Here is a 23626-nt window from a genome sequence, read left to right on the forward strand (position 1 = left end):
ACAACAGAGTATATATTTGACTACATACTCAATACTGTATATACAAAAGAGTATTTTTACCGGCACCTCAGTGAAAATAACATCATTTTCCATACTTTACATTACAGGTTTATGGATGCCTCAGCTCATCTCTTAAAGTAATGCGAGTTTGGGCACTTATTTCCCTCTGCCCCCCAAAACCGGTCTATTTAAATATATGTCTGATGGCATGTAGCGTGTAGCATGATGGCATACAATTATCAGTACTCAGTGGTGTAGGCCTACATAGGATATGTTATTACTCCGCATTGTCATATAAGGAAGACATGCGAGCTGGCAGTGAAAAAGCTCTGCAACTTTGTCAAACACCGTAAGCGTTTGTGAAGCAATGAGCGCTGTATTACCGTGGTAAGTGCAGTTACAGGGTGCGAGGCAAGCTTTTCATACTTTTTTGTTTGTCAACACTGATACGTGATACACCCTTCCTCACACTGCGCATCGCTCCACTTGTAAATGCTTCCCTCCATTTGTTGAGCAGCAGAAAGGTAAAACAAGCATCGCTCACCACAACGTTTCCCTCGGAAAAAGAACAGGTATGCTTTGCATCTTTAGTCAATGACCCTCATTAAAAAGCTTCAAAGTGCTGTTTAAAAGTTTATTTTTTATTTCCGTACATTATGAAGTTTCCAATAGTTCCCACAGCACAGGATGCAGCATGCAGAAAAGGAAGAGAAAAGCAAAAGTTTGACCTCGAACGGTCATTTCCCCCCAGGTAAATAGCCATTCCCCTGAAGGGACAGGAACGGAGACGCTGAAGGGTTACAGCTTTAGCTACAGAGAAAAAAGTGTGCAAAATTGTGTTCATAATTCCCATACAAAAAATAAATAAGCAAATAAATAAATAAAAATTAAAAACCACAACTGATTTCCCCTTGAAGCAGTGCAGGCGGCAGCTGACGCTGGGCCGGACCCGAAGCCGAGCTGGAATTCAAGCAGCACATCAATCCAAAAAGATTCAAAAGTCAACATGTAGAAGAGCTTCTTCCGCTGTTACAGTTCATCTTAATATGCTAACATTTACCAAGTTTGGCAACATCCATATCATACTGTTACTCTGTATATTATATCAACATTACATTTCATATGTAAACAAGGAAGGCCTTGGAGTGGGTCTACATGCACAGAGGTTAAAGTCCCACGTCATGCAAGCACATGGGGACCAGGGAAGACAGGCAGCCCGTGGTGTGCAGATCTTGTCCGCAGACCTCCCGGGACAGGGTCAGGACCAGCCCAGGGAGACGCGCCTGGACAGGCCGGCGGTCCAGCCCAAGCCCAGCTACACAACACAGGGGCCGCTTTGGAAAGAAACGCTATACAGTAGGTAGGCTTTAAAAAATGTCATTCTTATAGACTGTAGTCTGAAATGTCCTCTCCCCAGTGCCCTTCCTTGCCGTCTGTCTTCTCTAAAGCAAAACTGTCCAGTGTCTATAAAGGGGCAATACTAACCATTTTCATGCCAGAATGACTCTGACACATTAACGGCGAGTTAAGATTTGCTGTGTCTGAAGGTAAAACGGAAGGAAAACGAACCACAAAAACGGGGCACTGTAACAAAGAACGTGGACGGTAAAAATGTCGCTAGAAGTAAAGCGTTTCTCCCGTTTAAAATGGCAAGAGGTTGAAAAGCTCTACCTAATATGAACCAATAACATTAACATGTACTAGCAAAGGAGAAAAAAGGACTGACTTCTGCAGAATCTGCGATGCACTATAAAGACACAGTTCCCGCCTTTATATACAAATTATAAACTATGCGTTATTAGCTTGGAGCATGTTGGACTGCATTTACCATCAACTGTAACTATTAAAAAGATAACAAAATACAAAATACATTAAAGTGTTGCGGCTATACTGTCGATAGAAATATTCCATTAGCAGTGACATAATTTAAGATTAAATTAAGGTGTTGGCCCGGTGCAGGCGAGTGGTTACCGTGGTAGAACAGAAGCAGGACATTGTAAATGTAAACTGCTATTCGATATGCAAACACTGGTCACCTTGGCATCTATTTCTACTCGGCTGCATTTCTCAATGCAAGACAAGGAAGAGATCGGCTCCCAACAATGTAAATACACGTGAATTAAACGACCCTCTTGGTACAAAGAAATTTGACAGCGTATTTGTACTTTTTGTGGCTTCAAGGTAAAATTTATGAAACAAGACCGTTTTACAAAATGTAAAGTACAAAAGAAAACTGGAAAAAAATGCACACGCGTGAGATACAAGTTACCTCGATCACACAGTACTTCATTTCACCAATTTCCTTGCAATTAAAGTGATGGGTGGTAATGATCATAAGTGAACTGGTTCGTTAAATGTATGTTCTGCTTGGCACTTCACACCCTACAAGTTTCACCTCACACACTTCCCTATTAAAAAAACGACCAAAATGAAAATGTAAAACAACCACATAACGACAAGCCAGGCCTCTTTTCCTCCAGCCGTCTAACTTTCGACAAGGATATCTGTTCCTCAGGACTTTAAAGTGCTACTCTGAGTCACTGAGAGAACCCAAGTTCGAAAACACTTAAAAAGTTGGCTCGACGAGGCTCGTGTTGGGATCAGGAGGTGGCTTCACAGATGAGATGCTTCCAAAGAAACACACAGAGAGAGCAGTGCTGGACGTCTGGAGCAGGTCTTCGGAGATGGAGAGGAGAGCAGGTGGAGCACAAAGCTCATGGACTCGTCACACGTCCACCACCATCTTTTTGTGAATGTCTAAACCTCCGACGACCTGCCAGGGAAACAGGAATACACACATGGAGACACACTGTAGCAGATGTTTGCAGCTCAACAGGCTATACTCTCAAACTGTGTCCAACAGCAGTAGCTCTGAAAGCCTTTGAGATGCAGTTCCAGTGCTCTCTAAGTTCTCTAGCAGGGCACCACTCGGGTTTTTGGCACCCTTAGGTAGGAATCAGTCCAGCACCCCATAGACTTCAAATCTCTAAACTAACACACATACATCTAGATGACAGTGATGTTTAAGATACTTCATTTATCAGACACTTTTCTCCAAAGCAACTTCCAGTGAACTCTATGTAGTGTTATCATCCCACACACCTTATTCACCACGGTGACTTACACTGCTAGATACACTGCTTACACTGGGTCGCTCATCCATACGTCGGTGGAACACACACACTCTCTCTGTCACTCACACACTATGGGGGAACCTGAACAGCATGTCTTTGGACTGTGGGAGGAAACCAGAGCACCCAGAGGAAACCCACACAGACATGGGGAAAACATGCAAACTCCACACGGACGGAGCAGGGATCAAACCGACGTCCTCTCACACCACCCAGACGCCGTGAGACAGCAGCACTACTCACTGTGCCACCCATGTGGGTTTATGTTGAGTCTACTGACTACACTTTAAGTTCCTACTGGCAAATTTTTATTTTCATTTTAGATATCGATCCATTCTGATCATAAAGAAGACACAATTTGTATTATAAATAAATCATTTTTATGTAGTTATTCGTGAAAGCACGCATGTGTATATATACACAGAGCACAAATTTATAATTTAACGACTGAAATCGAACCGAAAACTAAACAAAATTTCAACATCGAAGGTGGTTAAGGACACAACCAGATATAAACTATTTACAGTGTAGAGCGACACTTTGTTTCATGGAAAGTGTCACCAACATTTCAAACCTGGGGCCCTGATCATATGTGAGTCAATTTCTTCGTCTTCATCTGTGTTCTAAAACAACTCTTTATTAATAAGCAAGATTTTTTAGAATTTTCTTCCTAAATTAATTTAATATCATTTTTTATTTTAGTAGCAAAATTTGACAACCCCAGATTTCGACACCACAAGGCTATCGTCTACCCTCGCCTCATTGTAAAACCGCTCCTGATTTTGCCATTTATTTTAAGCGCTGCGGAAAATGCCTCAGAATGACCTTGGGACGTGTCAGTGCCACCAAACCCACTGTTCTTGGCAGGGGTACCATGGTTTTTTGGATGCCTCTGCCCATTGCTCATATTGCACACCCAGCAGCTGTGCGGCCAAGGTCTCGCCTCTGTGGAATCCACCGGAATTCGTCCCACCCACACAACCCAACTCTGAATTTATTCTGACGCAAGGATTCAAAATGCATTGGCTGTCTTATGGTAACATCACTGGTGGGAGACAACAGCCAAACCCAAAGACCCCATTTGACCCAAAAAGGTGTCAGAAATGTGTCCCGTGGGTGACCGAGTGTCCACCTTCACTGTCTTTCGTTGGACGCGCGAATCTTTTGCACGTACCGCGCAAAACTCCTCGAAGGATATTCTCCCATCTCCATCCTTGTCTGCGTTGATGATGGTCTTGTCCACAATCTGCTGCAGCTGCGTATCCTTCAGGTTGTTCCCCACCATCATCTTGAGCACCTGGAAGAGCTCCCCGTTGGAGATGTAGCCGTCCTTGTCCATGTCATAGATGCGGAAGGCAACTGTGGGAACGGTGATGCGTTTCGGGGGTTACTGGGGAAACGGGCACCTTGTACCTCGGCTGAAGGGAGCTACAATTGGCTGTTTTCAGTCCAGTGATTGTTCAAGTTATGTTCATAGAATAAGATGTATTACACAAACCGGCAAATTACATGGCTGCAATCTGAAGCGATTAAAGACAACAAAGCAGATGAGAATGCGGGGCTCTACTCACATCGCAGCTTCTGCTCCTTGTCTCCTTTGACGCTGAACTGTGAGACTCCCTCTATAAACTCTGCAGGATAGAGAAGGAGCTTCAGAGGGGACATTTGAACAGCAGTGCTGGGCAAGAGAGCAGGCTGGGAGAAGACCAGGTAGGTTAGATGGAAGCTTCTAGAACAAAATCAAACACAACAGATTTGTAGCTGAGGAATTCAGTCCTTGAGTGAAGCTGTGGCTTCAGGAGTAAAAGACACACAAGACTCATCGTTTGCATCCGAGGCCACGATGGTCCAAGGAGGACAGGCTGTCCGTGGACGTTTACGGAGCAAGCACTCGGAGCCAGAAGAACAACCAGCAGGAACAGCATCGTTCCTCACTCCTCATCCGTTTTCGGAAGTTGCCATGCAGCTGCAGTCAGGGTACGTAGGCAGAGATGCCCGATCACGGACAGACATGCTTTTTGTCCTCGTGGCGTACAGCGCGTCACACATGGCTTCCAGCACGGCGAGGCCAAAGTCTAACTCTGTGGCAGCGGTTGGGCTGTTTGTTAACCACCTAATGGGATTAATGTTCTGGAAAAGCTCATTAATATACAAACACATTTCAGGTTATAAGCGCACTGCTCGGTGATTTCCCACGAGTGATCGAGACAAGTTTTTACAATTTTTGGCTCAGCATATTTCAGATAGACGTCGCTTTGCTTCCAACAGGCATCTCCAAAACACACGTTCATTCACACGTGCTCAAGGTACAGGGCGGATTACTGTACTGATTCTGTACAAAAGTCTGACCTGCTCCTTCTTCTTCACTGGAACCTAGGCACATAAAGTGCAGCCAATACGCTCAAGGTGAACACACACATCCGACATGGATAGGGTTAGGGTTAGGGTTAGGGGTTAGGCTTAGGGTTGGGGTTAGGGGTTAAGGTTAGAGTTAAGGGTTGGGGTTGGGGTTAGGGTGTACAGTTGTGACTCATGCATTGGAACTTGAGGAATTAGGACAGCAAGCTCAGACTCACCTTTGAAATCAACTTCTCCGTTGCCATCGGTGTCAAATATGTCAATAACTCGCTGCACCAAGGGATTCTGCTGCAGCTCAGGCAGCGACATGAACTCTTCCACACTCAGCGAGCCGGAGTTATCCAGGTCGAGTTTCTTAAACCTCTTGCCGAGCCTCTTAATCTCATCGGCATCGACTGGAACAGAGGGGAGAAAGGAGAGAAGAGCTGTCTGAACAGGCACCTTCACTTTTGAAGGCACTGCGAGAAGAGCTCCTCCTGCCCAGCTCCCGTGACCCTTCGGATGGCAGCAGGAAAAGGGGGGAAGAAGATGAAGAAGAGGAGGAGGAGGAGGAGGAGGAGTAGGAGGAAAGTGACACATGAGACAGAATGAATGTTCGGTCCGCGTTCGGTCACACACTTACATCTGGTGTTGCGCTCTGCCGCTGCCGTTTGAAAACGGTTAATGGCCTCAGAGGGACGCTCACCCAGCGCAGCGTGCGTCTCCGCCATGGTGGCGACTGCCCTGAGCTCCCTACCGCAGCGACACCGGCACACCATGGAACGACTTGTCCAATCGCTAACCCTAAGCTCATTCAGAGTCACGTGGTGTGTCCACCCCCACTCCCTGCCCGCGCTAATCTGCGTACCTGTGTGGTGCGTCTACACCAGCCCAACACACACACACACAGGAAGGGGAACGACAGAAAAGAAGACCGAAGGAGAGAGACACAGAGCGAGCTGTGGACGGCGGTGGATGACGGGCTGCGAGTGAGGGACGTTGCTGGGGGGGAGCAGCAGGTTCTCCCCGCCCCCCCAACCTCCCGCAGTTTGAAGGTGCGCGGCAATGCTCTATCCTGATGACTAACCAGGGAAAAAGGACGGATGATCGAGTGCGTGGTGCACAAGTAGCAGATAGCTGATGCTGGAGGCACTCATCGATGGAGCTCTGGATATTTTTACGACCGACAGGAACGCATTACCGTTGCGTAACACACCTTTTTATGCAGGCAAGAACAAAAAATGAGTTTGGCGCAGATGTAACTAATGGCCCGAAAGAGCCGCGGTTCAGGCTCAAATTGCTCCCTCCTGAATGGGACCACATGACAGCGCTTGTTTAACTACTTTGGCTGACATTTCTACCTGCACAGAAAGAGAGGCTGCAGTTAACACCGGTGAGTGTCACTGCTTCTCGACTGGAAGTGTTACTCATCTGCAGTGTCAGTGTTCCCCGAAAGCAGGGAACCAGTCAGACTAATAACACAGTAAATCTGTGTCAGGACTGCCTCTGAACCCTGTTCATCCAAAGTCCCTCAACAGGCCAGCAGGCGGCACAGTGGTTAGCGCTCTCACTTTAAAATAACCAGGTTCGAATCCCACCTCCTGCTGTAGTACCCTCGAGCAAGGCACTTACCCTACATTGATCAATTAAAGTACCTTGTTGTTTCAAAGGGTAAACCAGTGTAAGTACCTTGGTGTACCATCATCAGTTGCTTTGGAGGAACGTGTGACATAACTGAGTGAATGCTGAGTTCTTCCTTCCCCAGCCTGGGAGCTCCAGAGATTCTATTTACATTTATTTGTGATACTTTTCTCCAAAGTGGCTCACAACATTATTCTGCTTACAATTATTTACCCATTTATACAGCTGGGTCATTTTACCAGAGCATTTTAGGGTAAGTACATTGCTCAAGGGTACCGCAGCTGCGGGTGGGATTCGAACCCATAACCTTTGGGTCTGAAGGTAGCAGCTCTAACCACCACCTGAGATATTTCTCACACCAGCAGAAGAAGTAGAGAAAATCAAACAGCTTCAATTACAATCAAAGCTGGATTTTATGACTGAAAAAGAGGACTTCAGACACTCACTTCTGATTGGACAGAAACAACAATGCAGTAACCCAGAAACACGGTATTACCGTTGCACCGGACGCGGTGCTCTCTCTATCGGACACTATGTAGCACTCCCTGCTGGACAAAGTGGGCTCCACAGCCGTAGCAGGTCGACGTCAGCAGCCCACCCCCAGCAGCCACCGAGGGACCTCTGAACCACGAGACTAGAGAAAGAAGTTCCCGGAGCTCTTCAAGCATTTATTTATATAGCTCAGACAGTTCTCCGAAGCGGTGTACAAAGCTGAGCTGCTTAAAATAATTTAACCATTCATACATCAGGGTGTTTTCGCCGCATCAGCTGAGGATATGTACCTCGATCCGGGGTACGACAGCAGGGGGTGGGGTTCAAAGCCGGGTCCTCTGAGTGCGGCACGGTGTTTTTAAGCACTACGCCACCTGCTGCCCCCCGCAGGGCAACGCTCTCTCACAGCCACATGGAGCATTTATCAGCACAGATTCTCCTTCCTACCCAGTTGTACCCAAAATACTTCCTGGTTTGAGAGACTTCCCTTTGGGGCCTTTGACACCATTTCCCTGGGTTTCCATGGCAACAGAAGCACACCACAGGCAGGGGGCAGCAGGAACTGCATGGCTTTCCAGCTGCTTGTGGCTCAGAACAAGCAGCACTGATGAATGAAGCATCCCTGGTGATATGGATTACATAACGTTCGTTATCTTTCGGGTGCAGGTGGACAGACAGACACACACACACACACACACACACACACACACGCCGTTCCACAGCACCAATCTGTGGTTATTAGAAAAGAGCTCAGCCATAAAGTCCCCTCCACACAGAGCTCGACATTTATTTTTAGTGTCTGGTCGTCCACAGGAACGATGTCGTCCAGGTGCATTTCGCATTTCATCAGCACTCTCATCAAATTTTGCATCTCTCCAGTTATGGAAAATATCCAGAAGACAAAAATAAGTAAACACTGTTGTAAAGTGTAGATGAAACAAGGGAATTAGGGCATCGCATGAAAGGAGGTATGTTTGCAAGAAGAATCCAACATAAAGAAACTGGGAAAAGCAACAAAATATGGGGCAATTTTGCTTTATTTCTGACAAATCTGGGTTGTTTCGGAAGTGATTCTGAAATGAAAATGCACAATTAGGCGACACAATGAGTGATGTCACAGTTTCTTTACCATCATGGTGGCTCTTTTGGGTGCAATTTTACCTTCGTTCACCGTGTACCGTGAACCAGACAGGTATGAGACCCATCTCACTGTCCAGCCGTGAACGCTGAGCCACTTTCCCTGTCCGCACTGTGCCGTTAATGTGGAGCCCTGCCGTATTGCGGTTCGGGTAAATCTCTCATCGCTCGTGAGGGACAGGAGGGACTGTCAGAGATCTGCTCCAGACAAACCCAGGAGACCCCAACCGGGTAACACCACTTCGGTCAGGTAACATTCACCTGACTGGCGCTGATATCCGTGATCTTTTCACTCGCACACGGGCTGGGACTGGTCCTCACGGTCCGCCCCCCCACCGTCCCGTGTCTTCCTCCCCCTCAAAGGGCTTCAGCGCGCTGCTAATGGCTTTGCGGGGAACTGAGTGGCCCGTGTTAGTGCGTTAGCGTGTCGGCCCCCACGCCATTAAAGCGAAAGCTGAGTGATGCAGGCAGCCCATAATTACCCTCCTAAATGCAGGCACTCAAAAATAATCAAATCCACGCAGGGCTTTAATAGCTGGACTGTGTCTGGACTGCTCCACGGTTACCCCCCGAGGACGGAGAGGCGGCTTGTTTCAAGAAACCGCCTAGAACGGCAAGCGCTCTGATCCTCCGTGCAGAGTTTGGCCACCGGTACGAGAACACGGTACAGCGCAGCATCCGTCTGCGCAGACGCAGGCACCCGCCGAACCCTGTTGCGATTCTAAAGCGTACCACCCACTTTGCCGGAGGGAACCGCGCGCTGGGTGGGCCATGGCGCACGCAGTCGGCGACGGTGTTACCCTGGTGCACGGCAACGTTACTCACATCCTTCCAGTGTGTGTATAAGTGTGTATGGAACACCCCCGCCCCTCAGTGCACTGCGCCCCCTCCCTCGAGGGAAACCCCTAGCAACGAGGAGAGCCAGCGAACGGACTGGGCTATTCTGGGCCGCGAGCGCCTGCAGACTCGAGGACCGGGCTGTTTACTGTGCTTCTCTGATGCTGCTAGACAAGGAGAGGAACAGCGGGGACCAGAAATAATAATTTATGTAATATATTTATGTACTTTGATTTAACTGTGGGCCAGTAGGTATGATAGCAGTTAGAGCCGTCGCCGTGAACTGGAAGGACCCAGCTTTGAATCCCACCTCCCTTGATCACGGCACTTACCCTGAATCGATTCAGTAAAGATTACCCAGCTGTATGCATGGGTAAATCAGTATAAGTACATTAACACTGTAAGTTCTCTCTGGCGAAAAGCACCATCTAAACGAGATGAAAAATACATTTATAATTATTCATGCAACAAAGCCATATAAATAAAAAATTAATAAATAAATTTAAAACAGGAAGCAAGAGAAAATTCCTCTCAAGCTTCAGGTATCATTTTTCAGGGATGTTCATCCAACAACCACACATGCACGCACACGCACACACACGCACACACACCGTGCCAGATTACCCTGCCGCACCAGCAAACCACCCATCACACTGGGGGCTGCTGGGAAACAGCAGTAACACTGACAGCAACAAATATCAGCCTGCTGTTCCTGTGTGTGTGTGTGTGTGTGTGTGTGTGTGTGTGTACTTGCTAGCCCAGCGACTGCGCTGTAGAAGCGACGCACAGGCAAGGGAATGCTTCTAACACTTTCTTAACACGTCTAATCAAGCAGCATAATTAAAATATGAAAATACGAAGCGACGCTCTGGACGAGACGAGGATGAGCGTGGTGATGAGCATCTGTACGACAGGAAGGCCAAAATCGGATCGGTACAACTATTGCCTTCCAGTGCGGCGCTTCACAGAGAGTCTCGCACCCACTCGCGGGTCTTTGTTCTACAGCAGGGGCTCTTAATGTGGGGTCCCTCATTGGGCTTCGGGGGGGTCTGTTACCGTCTATGACATCATTCCATATGGAGATAACCAAGTGTCAGTGCAATATTTCCTCTGAATTTCTTTACATTTATTTCTTCAGTTGATGCATTTCTCCAGGACGATTTACATTGTTATTTACCCATTACCCATTTACCCGACTGGGTCCTTTTCACTGCATCAATTTGGGGTAAGTATGTTGATCAAGGGTACGACAGCAAGAGGTTGGATTTGAACCCGGGACCTTCGGAGACAAGAAGCTTTGGTCTCCTCAGCCCCTCTCGACTGCACCTGCACACTATGTGGTCTCAGGAAGCCAGTGGCGAGGCCCCCTCTCGTTGCGGTGGGCGGGGGGCAACAGACCAATTAAAAGGGAACTTTGGGGCTAGAAACTGTCGACCTCTCCAAGGTGGGCAGGACTGTACCGGGTAGGGGGGGGGGGGGGGGGATGGGTGTGAGGACAGGACACACGGGACTAATCTGGAGCGGCCCTGCTTACGGATTAGGCATTTACCAGGCTCTCACCATGGTGTTAGGCAGCTGTCTTGAGCAAGTGCTAATTGACCAGCCAGCATGGTACCGGACAGCATCATTAGTGAATGACAAAGGGCCCGATCCCTGTGATGCACTGCACTCTAGTGAACTGTTTACACTGTTTACACTGTTTACACTGTTTACATTCCTCTGCACCACGGAGAAAGTGGTTTACAAAGCCCAGGATACTCACAGTGCGAGCACATTTCCAAAGGGTAACTTGCTTCATTTCCCTGCAGAGGAGAGAGAAGAGAAAAAGGATCAGAATTGACTTCTCATATTCAGGCTGATAAACAAAGGAGTCACGTGCCGAATGCATTTTACCACACGCACTGTGACTCTGATGGTAAACATGGCCCCGGGAGGCAATTGCGGTCTGGTTGACCATTGCGTGTGAAGGGATGAGTCGGCAGCCATGACGTGGACGGCAGGACAAATGGGGACGCTGAATTCGGCAGGCCAGGGGTCCGCCTGGGCCTCCGGAGACACAAGAGATCAGAACGGAGATCCGGGTCTTGGATCGAACCAAAGGCCAACGAGAACGAAGGAGGACGCTTCTGAGTTTCGCTTGGAATTAATTATGCAGGAAAAAGAAGGGACGCAGAGGGAGAAGAAGCGAAACAGGAGGCCCCGATACTTCCATCAGCGGAAATATAGGCCAGCCGTCCCGGGACCGATGGGGCTCAGATCACATGGCTCCCCACGCTGAGAGTGACACCCAAAGCAGCAGGACGCCAGATAAAAGAGGTGACCTATAGGGGGAGCTACGTCACACGGCACACAGCTATCCTTAGCGGGAACAAGAGGACGAGAGCGGAAGCCGTCGATCTGTAAGACTAATCAAGAACTGCCCCCCCCCCAGTCCCATTGAGACACATCTCATCTGGTGTTTCTGGTGGAAAGACCAAAACCAGCGAGACCAGCCAAAAGCAGTCAAAAGTTTGAGTACGCGTCGGGCACCTGAGCAACACCTGTGTGAGATGAACTCTAGAGAAGAGTGAAGGCAAAGCAGCCCTCGAGTGCCTCACATCTCTGGGAACGGATGCAGAAGAGCTACGAAGACACGAGGGCTCGTTTCCCGCTCAGACTTGTTGAGACAAACTAGCGTCCAGCAGGAGGACTCAAATGGTCAACCGGCACTGTACATACAATGGTGTAGCAGCACCACCGCAAAGGGACGGCCCGTGATTAGCATCCCGCAGGAGTGCCTGGGGCACACGTCTTGTCCTCTGACATGGAGTGTACCCACATTGGTGACCTCAGGCCATGCAGCAGAAGCCCAGGAGCCCAGATTTTCTCTCACTGCTTTGCAGACAATTTACACTGCCACGCCAAGTCTCAATTAGCACGCAGCGCTTAGTTTACGATGAGGACACAGTGCAATGAGATACAGCCAGTGGAATGCGCAGTGCCAGTACCGCACTCATGGAAACCCCCGGACAAGTCCTATGGCTCAGCCAAATGCCCCCACTTCACAAAGGACGTGCCTTCTTTGGTATACCACAACATTTGAAACATGGTAAAACAACTTAGCGCTGCCTGCTTTCCATAAAGAGATACAACGGCTCTCCAGGGGTTGTCGTTGCTCTCGGCCAGCCCAGACCTGAACGCCCAGACATACGAACCGACCCTCCTGGCAGGTGTTCCTATGACTGAATGTTACTTTTCCAGCCAAACCTCTTTATGTGCACATTCAGACTGTTGTGAGTCAACCACAGCCCAGAAGATGAGCCTTTCAAGAACCACGAAACAGCAGGAAAATCCACACGGAACTGAAGAACGTTGGGCAGTCGACCACCTCAAAACAACATGTCCCTGAACTGTCCGTGAACAGTGGACCAAGGACTCTGAGAGCTCACGTTGAAGGCCGTTCGCTCTTCAACACCAAGAACCGGAGTCATGGTAAGAAGGGAAGGTGCAGATGAAACCACTGGGAAGCACCAACTGTTTGGCCAGTCAGAAGACCCCAAATTGCTAGGTTTCCAGCCTCCATCTTTGGGGGTGTAGAGCTCAGCCAGCAGACTGATAGCACACAGCACTCAAATGTGCTGAAATACTAAACCGGAATGATCCACTCCTTGAGACAACACAATGCTAAAAATACTGTGTTCTGCAGAGCCACAGACCGCTCTACCAAGCGCTCCCAGGATGCAGCAGGGCATCCGGGCACCAACTCCGGTGTCTGTAAGGGACGGAGAGAAAAGACGAAAAGGCTTGTGATGCATTATGTTCTCAGCTGAGAACTCCATGAGAGACCAAGTGGTGGAGTAGACGTAGGGTTCAGAGAACCCTTCGGTCATGATTTGCTGCTCCTGGGAGTATCTGGAGGACACTTTCACCCACAGCAATTTCATGCTGCTCCCACACTTCTGGACCCACACGCAGGAAATCACCTTGAAATCACGGTAGGTATCTTCATCGGTGATGCAACAACAATTCAGCTCCCACACCCTAATTCTACGGCCAGCGATAAAGACTGTACAGATTGCTGTCTCTGAAGGTCAAGATTTCATCGTGACCAGGCCAATCCTTGCGTTGACAAACGGGATTGCGGGTAGGGGGGCACCCGTGTCGTGCACCTCGGCAGAGAGTTGGAGCTGCCAGTCGATCAGGACTAACCCCGCTGATCCGGTTCAAAGATCTCAGGGACGAAACACAAACACACACTTAATTCAGATTACAGCCCAACCGTCACACACTGCAGGTGGCTGCGGGGCACAGCTTGTTTCTCTATGAATCACACGCCGGTGTGAGTGACCCAACCATGAGAAGTGCGCCTTTACGGCGACATTCGGGGGTTTGCGGTCAACGGTCAATCATCTCGCTTTATTTTAGCAAAAGAGGATTCGCATAATAACAGATATTTGGAGTGTGGTGTTAGTTTAATTTTAAGCGCAGTAATAATGAGAAAGAGGCCGGAGCGAGTCGAGAGATGCAGCGAACGGCGGCTCCGTCTGCGCAGCGATGCCGGCCTGGCAGCAGCGCACACACTGCTTGGCTCATACGCTGAAAAGGATCTGGCAAAAGAAGATTCTAGAATGAAAACCAATTCTGGGGAGGGCACTAAGCGACAGAGCTCGAAGGCGCTCGATCGAAAAAAGCGAGTGCGTTCCCTGCCAGGGTGAGCGGGCAGCGGGAGTCCATTGTCATGTCTCCTTCACAGAGTGACTGGGGCTTTTGAGCCCACAAACTCTTACAGGACAAAACAGTCTGATGTTGAGAAGTATCTTAAGGTCAGTGGAGACGGGGGAGCAGCTCGGGAGCAGCCCTGCACACCTTGACTTGTGAATGCCGTTGTTTCTCTCTCTGTTGCCTCATTTCTGCACGGTGGCGCAGCGGGTAGCAAAGGTGAGATGAATGCAACATGGAGTGGGATCCATCCCCACTTTGGGAGTTTCTTCGGGGTGCTCAGGTTTCCTCCCACATTGTACAGAGATCCGTTTCGGGTGAACTGATGACTCTAAGTTGCCTATACCGTGTGTGTGTGTGTGTGTGTGTGTGTGTGTGTGTGTGTGTGTGTGTGTGTGTGTGTGGGTCGCGTTGCTCAGCTGTACAGATGTGACTAGATGCACATTTCTTCCCACCTCACGTGGGAACAGCAACAGACAAGCATTACAATGACAAGGACTTACTAAACGTTACGTTTTTGAGGGAAAACCCACAACCAACATGCCAGGGACGGTCGAGTTGCTAGTCCGACACCAGGCCCCGAGATTATAAATTAAGGCAAAGGGGATTGAGGGTTTAGGATTACCGCGTTACTAAGTAAGGTCAAGTCAGCAACAGCCAAGCAGGAGCGCAAACAACGGCAGCCTGTCAGTGGCTCCTGTGACACAGCAACACGTCTCGGCGGGACGTCTCTCCTGCGACCGGGTGCTACGGCGGCTTTTCCGACCGATGGCCGAGCGGCACGAAAGGTGAGAGAGAAAGCAGCCGTCAAACATGGGTCACGTGGACATTCCTGGGAGCCGACGTAACACAAGGCCAGATATAAGGGGCCGAGCGCAGGTTGGGCTGGGGGGCCGGGGGGCCGGGGGGCCGGGAGGAGCGGAGCGCTCCGCCAAGCTGGTGAATAATTCATCTCTCATCCACAATCAATTAGACTCCTTTGAATAAAACATGCCTTGTGTGATGGAGGGTCTGGAGCCAGGCTGAGCAGCTACTCGTTCTTGCCTTTAGCGGAGAAAGCTGTCGCTGGGCAGAGCTACAAGAGCGGTGCGTGTGCGTGCGTGCGTGTGTGCGTGTCTGTGTGTGTGTAAGGGGCACCATCCATGATGGAGAGCAAAGGAAGGAGAGAACCATCCTCGGACCAGGGACTGCTTCTTTTTTAACTTGCGGGGACGACAGCTTTCGAGATGATGTGCCATGTTCCTTCCTCCCTGCTGCCAAGGCCTGAGGAGATGAGCTGTTCACGCTGGAGCTGCTCCATCTTTGCCCCACAGCTCCACCAGCACGTCCCGCACCCCGATCGAGTGCCGATTCGGGCGAAATAAAGGCCCCCGACGCGCAACCTTGGTTGGACACGGAAACTGTGACGCCAGCTTTCAAGGTTTCTCCGTATCGCAGCGCGACACATGCGGCAGCTGGAACGTTCTCACGTTTTGTGCGTGTGTGCGCGTGTGTGCGCGCAAGGATCCCTGACACTTACTGGGTATGTCATTAACTCCAAGCTGCAGGTGTTTTCTCAGCATCTGAGCCCAGATCCTTCGAGCCTTGAGTGTTTTAAAGGCTGAACGTGGAACTGATCCTTCTGTTGGACCCGCTTCCTTTCTGGGAGCTTTTAAAACAACTCCATGGATACACCGTCGAGTTTTACAAGGAGACACGAGCAGCCTCCTCGGCAAGGTCTCAGGTCCCATCGAGTGTTTCCCCTCTGCGCGGCGGGATCTTTCCGCAGCCCCTGGAAAGGGAGGCGCTGCGCCGTCGGCCCCGGGTTCGCAGCACCACGCGTGAAGCGCTCGTTCAATTATCTCGGCACACGCACCAGCTTCTTCCCGCGCGAGGTCAGGAAAAGACTGCGCCACCTCGTCGCTTTCGCATCGCCGCCGCTTCCTGCTGAACCCTCCTGTCGCTTCATATTTCACGAGGAGGGACTAATTATATGAGGAGATTTCTGCTGTTTCGTCCACCGCGCAAGAAATGCTGCTTTGCGGTAATTAACGCTACCAGCAAAGGCAGGAGAACGAGTGGAAACAAAACCCACCGGTGACACTGACCCCCCACCGCCCTGCTATACACACTGTTTCATCTGTAGCAGCTGGAGCGAAACGGAAGGAAACGGTGAGAGAAGATCCTCACCGGCATTGTCATAAGCGCTCCTTTCGCTGCTGAGGATGCTGGGTACTTGTACCATCCTTGCACCACACGGGGGAGGGGTTGGTGGGTAGTCGTCCCCCAAAAGACTCGTAAGATATGTCAGTGGGATTATGTCACTCCTACTATATTTGTATATTAAAAGCGCATCACCCTGAAGAGATGTATGGAGTGAGTCAGCTGCACATCAGCAACTTACGGTGAGAAATGAGCTGTGGGTTTGACTGTGCCGTACCCCCCCATCCCATAGCCTGGCAAGCGTACGGTCCCAGAGCTCTGGCAGGAGGCCTCCCGTGATCCAGAGGAGGCCGCGCGAGGATCCGGCATACGCGCACGCGGTTCAGCGACGGCGGGCCTCCCCCCACCCAGCCTGGATCGACTCCTGGGTCGACGGCCTCCAAATTTTCGTTCCCGAAACTCGCGTCGGCAGCGAACCGGCACGTTTTTCGGGGCGCTTCCTCCCTCGGCCGTTGGGTTCCGCGCATGTGCCGCAGGGCAGGACGCGTCCCGCCACGTCACGTTCCGGCGTCTCCCGAGATCCGCTCTACATCTAGAAAGTTCTGCGAGCGGTGGGCGCGACTGCGGAGCAGAGTAGGCGCAAGTTGCACAATTAAAGTGCTTCATGAGATCAGTGCTGGTTCCACTCACTGAAAAAGCACAATAAACACCCTGCATTAAAAAATAAAAAACCCTCATGCACTTTAGCGCAGCTGCCTTACACTCCAAAACAAAAACAAATTCCATTTCGGCAGTGAGCCGCGACTTCAATAATATTAGAGGAGCCCTTGAATGCCAAAATGCGGGTTCGAAGCGGATTATAAACACACAAATATTACAATAATAATTAGAATCTCAGCAGGCTAAATATCCAAACTAATCCTCTTACCTGTTTGCGCCATTTTATTTCACCCGCACATCCAAGAGTCCCTCATCACGAACCTCCTTCTCCATGGAGATGAGGGAGCGAAACATCCGAGCAGCAGCCCCCCGCAGCAGCCCCCCGCAGCCCCCACACCCGCGCACCCCCGTTTCCCCGTTCTGGTTTTTGCGGAACAAACTGGAGACGGGTACACCGCAAGGATTCTGGGTAATGCGGATGTTTGCAGGACTGATGACATGTTCATGTTTCACAATAAATAGGGAATTCGAGAGGTTACAATAGTTATGCAGCCATAAAAATGTGTTTTCCTGCCCCTCAACTGGCGCCGCAAACTGAATAAACAGCAGGGTTCGTGCTCACACATACGTGAACGAGGGAACATGGCGTGTTCATGGGAGTGCGTGCGTGTGTGTGTGTGCGCGCCGCGATTCAGTAAAAACCGGGTTTTCACACCGTGATGCACAAGCTGGACGGGACTATTCCAGAATGTGCGGCTCCCGACCATCACATACACCCCCCCGGAACGGCAGCACCGCACTCATCACTCACGCATGCTCTTAGCCCGTGGACAGCCAAGAGGACTGCGACTCCCTGGGAAAAGAAACGTATCAAACCTCGCTGTGGGAGAGTCACGCGTGCCTGGCTGGACCTTTACTGTCTTTACACCACTCCTCGCGGTGCTATGAAGCCTTTTCACCTTCTTACCCACTGTCGTCCCATCAGACAGGCTTCTGTGTGCCGGCACCTCCGGTACCCGTGCGAAGTGCACCGCTGTAGGAAACAGAACGAGTCAAACTGCTCTCGGGTTTGCTCCGAGAGGGGCTCGGCCCCCCTTTTCTCCCACGCCAGATAGATACAGGACAGGTTCGTGTCTTCGAAACTGCTCTTCATATTCTGAGCACACAAGGGCGGTGGGGGCAGGCAGCCACCACCAAGTAGGGAAGGACATTATGGGGGGTGAAGTTTAGGAAGCTGGTGGCAGCAATGTTTTGGATGCAGAAACCCCCACTCACCCACCCACCCACACACACACACACACACACACACACACACACACACACACGCACACACACACACACACACTCTTACAGGCAGTGGAAACAGGATGGAGAGGGAGGCTGGACAGCCATAGTGGACACTGAGCAAAGAAAAGCTTATTATTATGATTATTAATGCCATTATTACACTGGACCCCATTTCTTGAGCCCCCACCGGCCCCAGATCCAACACACATGATTCCCTCAGTGTGACAGGAAGCCAAGAACTGCAGGTGGCCTTGGGCCCAAGTGCGGAGAAGGAGGAAAAGACAGAAAAAAGCGCGGGTTCACCTGACGGCCAGGAGCACCTAAAAGGATTCGACACACTGCACAAAAACATAAAAGCACACACTCTTTACAAGCTCCTTCGACGGGAAAGGAACCCCTCGGACAGGCCGTCCTGCAATAGGGGGGCGGAAGTGCCACGCCGCGTCTGCGCGAGGACCTGCTGCATGCGCTCCGGCGTCGCGGGTCCGAGCCCGTTACTCCACACGTACGGTGCATTTACTGGGGGAGGTCTCAGAATATCAAAAAAAAAGAGCAACCCCCCCCCCCCCGCCCAGCTGTACCGCGTTATCCTGTCCAATCGGACCAAACCCTGTTGCCCTGGTCTACACTGACATACTGGCATTTACACGCTGTACGTATTGTTACAGTATACTGTACCGATATAAGAGTATGTCTATCAATACTATTCCTATCCTGTATTGTATCCTAGAGTATCAGTGCTGTATGCTCACTGTATCAATAATGTACAGATATTTGTATCAGTGCTGTATCAATCAATGATTATCAACTGTATCAATAATGATATGATACTGTATCAGTAAGTTACACATTATTATCATGTATGAGGAGGAGTGTACGTTTACCGTATCCTTCCTTGTGTATTACCACAGTACCACACGCACAGGTGTCATATGACCACAGGTCTTACCATGGTGTTGCCGGTCCGCTGGGCGGTGGAACCGCTTCCTGCCGGTGAGTCCGATTGATTCGAGCCGATTCGATCCGATCCGATCCGATCCGACACACACGAGGAGAATCTGGACTGAGGTCCGAACCGCAGTCAGTGCGAGTCGCGCTCTCTTCCTATTATTATTGGAGTCCGACGGACGGATGGAGCGACCCGCACACACTGTCTCTCGTGTGTGTGCGCGCGCGAGCGTGTGTGTGTGTGTGTGTGTGCGTGTGTGTGCGCGCACTCCGAGTGCTGCGTGTATTCCTGTATCTCTGTGTCTCTATTTCTCCCTCCCTCTGTGTGTGTGCGCTGCGTGTGTCCCTGTTTCTGTGTCTCTGACTGTCTCTATTTTCTCCCTCTCTGTCTCCCTGTGTGTGTGTGTGAGAGTGTCTGTTTCTCTCTCCGTTTGTCTCCCCGTTTGTGTGTCTCTCTCTCTCTCTCTCTCTCTCTCTCTCTCTCTCTCTCTCTCTCTCTCTCTCTCTCTCTCTCTCTCCCCACCCCCTCTAACCCAACGACTTCTTCACTGCAGCAGCTCTGGAGGAGCCACAGGGAGGAGAAGAAGAGAGGAGGAGCGGAGGAGGTGCTGTTGGTGTAGGGAGGAGGGGGGAGGTGCGACGGTACCCAACATCCGGGAACCATCTTCTTTCTCTTTTTTTCACCTCAGTCGTGCCTCATTTACGCCGAGCGCAATCCGCAAGAGGTGCTTCCCAAAGCCGGAGCTCCACCGGCAGCTTTTACTTTGCCCTCATCGGCCCTGGAGGCGAAGCACTCGAGAAGCACACAAAGTACTCTATTTACCGGTATCCGGCACTTGCCAAATGCCCCTCTTAAGAGATAAACAAAGTGACGTGTTGTGCGTGTGCGGAATCTGCGTGGACCAGACACCACGTGAACTTTGTGCAGCGTATCTTCAGGTGTGGCCTTGTTACTGCGAAACTGGGGCAGCGCGTCACGCTTTGGACTTCCAAGTGTTTGCTCTGAAACACAGAGGTGGAGCACATGCGATATTCTTCATTATTACTTTTGGGATTCGAACCCTGCCCCGGCGGACCGGCTTCAGTGCCCCACGGTCAGGAGTCTTGCCAAATCGGTCAAAAGCGATTGGCTGGAGTCTGGAGACAGTAGAGTCCCATCAAATCTCCTTGTGTCGTGTTGCCGGATGTTTCCGGACTCAGCTCCGGGGATACCGAACCCATCCCTAGAACCGGGACGGGTACTGATGGAGACACCTGTAGGGGAAGGTTGCTCATGGAAAACACAGCTCCAGCACAGCGGAGACGGCGAGCGAACTCGGTACCAGGGTAACCTTAAGTTAAAGGTCGACGATGGGCACTGTAGGTGTGTCTTTTCGCCCGGAACACCAAGTTCTCCACGCTCGGGTGAAGAGGAACGCTGTGCTGCCAAACAGTCGCCATCTGGTGAGGTGAAGAATAGCGGTAGGCAACTAGAGAGACCAACGGAGAGACCGGGGAGATCCAAGAGCGTAGGTAGGGGTTCCTGCGAGAACCTGGTCGAGACCCTCGTTCATGAGGAGCTGAGCTTTCACTTTAGGAAGAGTTTCTTGTGTGTCTCAAGGGAAGCCGGGACATGGAGTGTGAACGTTTGAGACTCCTGCTGAGGAAGTTCTTGCGAGGAGCTGCAGGTGAGCTGTGGTCAGTGCAGCAATAACCTGCTCTCCAGCTGAACCAATCTGGTCACGTTTACGAAGGAAACCTAGCTGCCTTTACTAGATCACAACTCTAGATTTGGTAGAAGAGTCGGGAGTGCTGACCTTCACCCTAGACACCCTCTGAACCCTGTTCTCCAATGTCACAAACAGAAGGGAGGCAAGCCTTTGACAGAGCCCAAAACAACTGGAGTTAGGGTTAGCGCTTGGTTTAACCCTTACTTTCCCACATCGTGACAGGGATCATACCCCATGACATGGTGTGGAGCTCAGCACTCAAGGAGTCCCTGGGAGCGGAATCCCTGCTCCTCTACAACAAGAGGGGACAGTTAAGGCTGTTGGGCATCTGGTCAGAACACCAAGTGGGCACTTCCTGCCGGGGGTCTAAGGCACACAGCGCTAGGGGGCGACCCGCCTCGGACCCAGGACACGCTGCAGACATTATATCGGTGGGGTGGCTTGGGAAAGCGTGGCGATACCCTATAAGGCCTGGGAGCCTCACCAGGATGAGTGGCTTGAAGGCCTCTGAGTGATGATTGTTCTTAAAAGTGATTCATTTAAGCTCTTTTGGAGACTGTCCCCACATGACTCAATTAAAAGAATCATTTGAGCCCATCTGCATCGCGCACGCGCACACACACACACACACACACACACACACACACATTGTGATCATTTCCATACCGTTACCACGGTGCTGAGGACATGGCGCACTTCCCTTCATCCCTTCAGCAGAGTGAACAAGGTTATCGAGCGGAGCACGTAGAGCCCCGTTCCCACAATGCACCACTCCAGGAGGCCTACTTCTGCAGATTGTGTGGAGCACAAGAAGCGTAAGCTTGACTTTTGAAGGTGTGCTGCGTGCGCAGAGCAGGCGGGCGCTCTGCGCACTTTCATTTATAGCGCTCCGGAGGCGACGGCCCCAGCGCTGCGCTCTATTCCCCCGATGAGCTCAAAATGTTTCTAGGCCAGCTGTGTAACGCAGGGCATGAAGCACAATGTCAGACTCATCAGTGGGAGGGGAGGAGCAGTTACCCACAATTCCACTGTACTTTGTCTCTTTATTGACTGACACCCTTCTCCGCACGAAGCGCCCTGCTCTGCGACACAGTTTCATCCGTCTTGCCAACGAGAAGAGGGGACTGGTGTCCCGTCCCGGGTGTGCCCTGCCTCCTGCTCTATGCTCCTGGGATAGGGTGTGGACCACCGCGACCCTCCGCTGGACAACCAGCTGTGGGTAAAGTGTTGACGGATAAAAGAAAGACGCTTCATATCACAGGGAAATGTGAAGAGAGCAGGGCGGCTAAGTCCTTCACCGCGGTACACAGGAATCGTTCCAGGCACCTGTAGCTACTGCATGACTTTCCCGCAGTAACTCCGGGCTTAGGTTTGAATGCGGAAGACAAACGTTAGTGGCCGGAGCAGCTGCCCTTTCGGAGAGAGCGGAGTAGCTCTAAAGCACGGCGCAGAGGGCTCCATCAAACGCCCGGGACTCCAAGCGACGCCCTCCAGGAGCCCACCTGATATCAGAGGTGCTGCGACCTTTCCTGACCTCCTGAATAAAGCATGTAAGCGCCAGGGCTGTCGATACAGTCTACTGCTAACCCTTTATAGCACAAGATCAGTCTGACTTAAAGGGGTGTGCAGCATGTGTGTGAGAAAACACACACACACACACACACACACACACACACACACACACACACACAAGCTTACCTGTGTTGTGTGACTCTCAAGTCTGCTGGCATGTGGAAAATCCTTCTTGTTCCATACTAAGAAAACAGTTTTGTGGTATTTTAGCAACAGGCACCTGGTTTTTTTTTTAATAAGCTATAATTTCAGATAAATAGAACTCACACGCACACACACACACACACACACACACACACACTATCTGAAACCACTTGTCCCAAGCGGGGTCGCGGCAAGCCAGAGCCTAACCCAGTGGTACAGGGCGCATGACTGGAGGAGGAGGGGACACACCCAGGACGGGACACCAGTCTGTTGAAAGGCACCCCAAGCAGGACTCGAACCCCAGACCCGCCAGAGAGCGGGACCCAGCCGAGCCCGCCGCGCCACCACACACCCCCGTAAATAAAACTGAAATCACTATAAGAATTGGTTTCCACTGTAAAACATGGTGCACTTACAGTAGGAGTGGGATGGTACCCACACTGATACGTGCTTTTGAAATAATGATAAAGATTGAAATGACAATATTTCAGATTATGGTATGGAATCAATTATGTGAAGGACATGAAAGGATATTTCAATATTACATAATACTTCTTCTACAGACCTGTTTCTTATGTATGTTCCTCCTGGACCATTAGCTCTCTAGGTGCTGAGATACTGTGTTTTACACTGTGTAGCACTGAACCATGAAAATGGCTCCACCTACAGGTCACAGAAGGTAAAGTTCATTTAAATAAAGTGCAGTAACTGAACTTTTATTTATTTAGGCTATTTATTGGACTGTTATTTATGTAAACATTACCATTGTAAATGCATAATTTTTATCTTAAGTTTTAATATTCACCCACTCACTCACCACCCAAAGCAGTGTGTCCTGGTCAGGATCGCAGTGGTCCAGAGTCATCTGTGGAAGCAACAGGCACAAGGCAG

At 50.4% G+C, this 23626-nt stretch overlaps 1 protein-coding gene across 3 annotated transcripts; it reads right to left on the reverse strand.

Annotated features, from left to right (window-relative positions):
• Positions 1–622: 622 nt before the first annotated feature.
• On the reverse strand, positions 623–19388 carry LOC108927117 (calcineurin subunit B type 1). Of its 3 annotated transcripts, XM_018740195.1 has the most exons (6): positions 19312–19388; positions 11338–11377; positions 5708–5884; positions 4703–4762; positions 4306–4490; positions 623–2773 (listed from the first exon to the last, which is right to left on the reverse strand). In XM_018740195.1, exons 1-6 carry the CDS (start codon positions 19312–19314, stop codon positions 2726–2728), a joined length of 513 nt encoding a protein of 170 aa, XP_018595711.1. In that variant the 5' UTR covers positions 19315–19388; the 3' UTR covers positions 623–2725. The 3 variants fall into 3 exon arrangements, with proteins under 3 accessions (XP_018595711.1, XP_018595710.1, XP_018595709.1); XM_018740194.2 differs by lacking the exons at positions 11338–11377; positions 19312–19388 and adding an exon at positions 6112–7311; XM_018740193.2 differs by lacking the exons at positions 623–2773; positions 11338–11377; positions 19312–19388 and adding an exon at positions 6112–7311 and having other exon boundaries at positions 3626–4490.
• Positions 19389–23626: the final 4238 nt, after the last annotated feature.

Source organism: Scleropages formosus, chromosome 4 (genome assembly GCF_900964775.1).
Source record: "Scleropages formosus chromosome 4, fSclFor1.1, whole genome shotgun sequence".
NCBI lineage: Eukaryota > Metazoa > Chordata > Actinopteri > Osteoglossiformes > Osteoglossidae > Scleropages > Scleropages formosus.

Excerpts from the sequence above, each read along its gene's own strand:
- LOC108927117 (XM_018740193.2), bottom strand. The coding sequence starts at position 6,247 with ATGGTGTGCCGGTGTCGCTGCGGTAGGGAGCTCAGGGCAGTCGCCACC. Across the intron at positions 5,885-6,111 it reads GGCAGAGCGCAACACCAGAT|TCGATGCCGATGAGATTAAG; the intron begins GTAAGTGTGTGA and ends CCTCTGTTCCAG. Across the intron at positions 4,763-5,707 it reads CGGAGAAGTTGATTTCAAAG|AGTTTATAGAGGGAGTCTCA; the intron begins GTGAGTCTGAGC and ends TCTATCCTGCAG.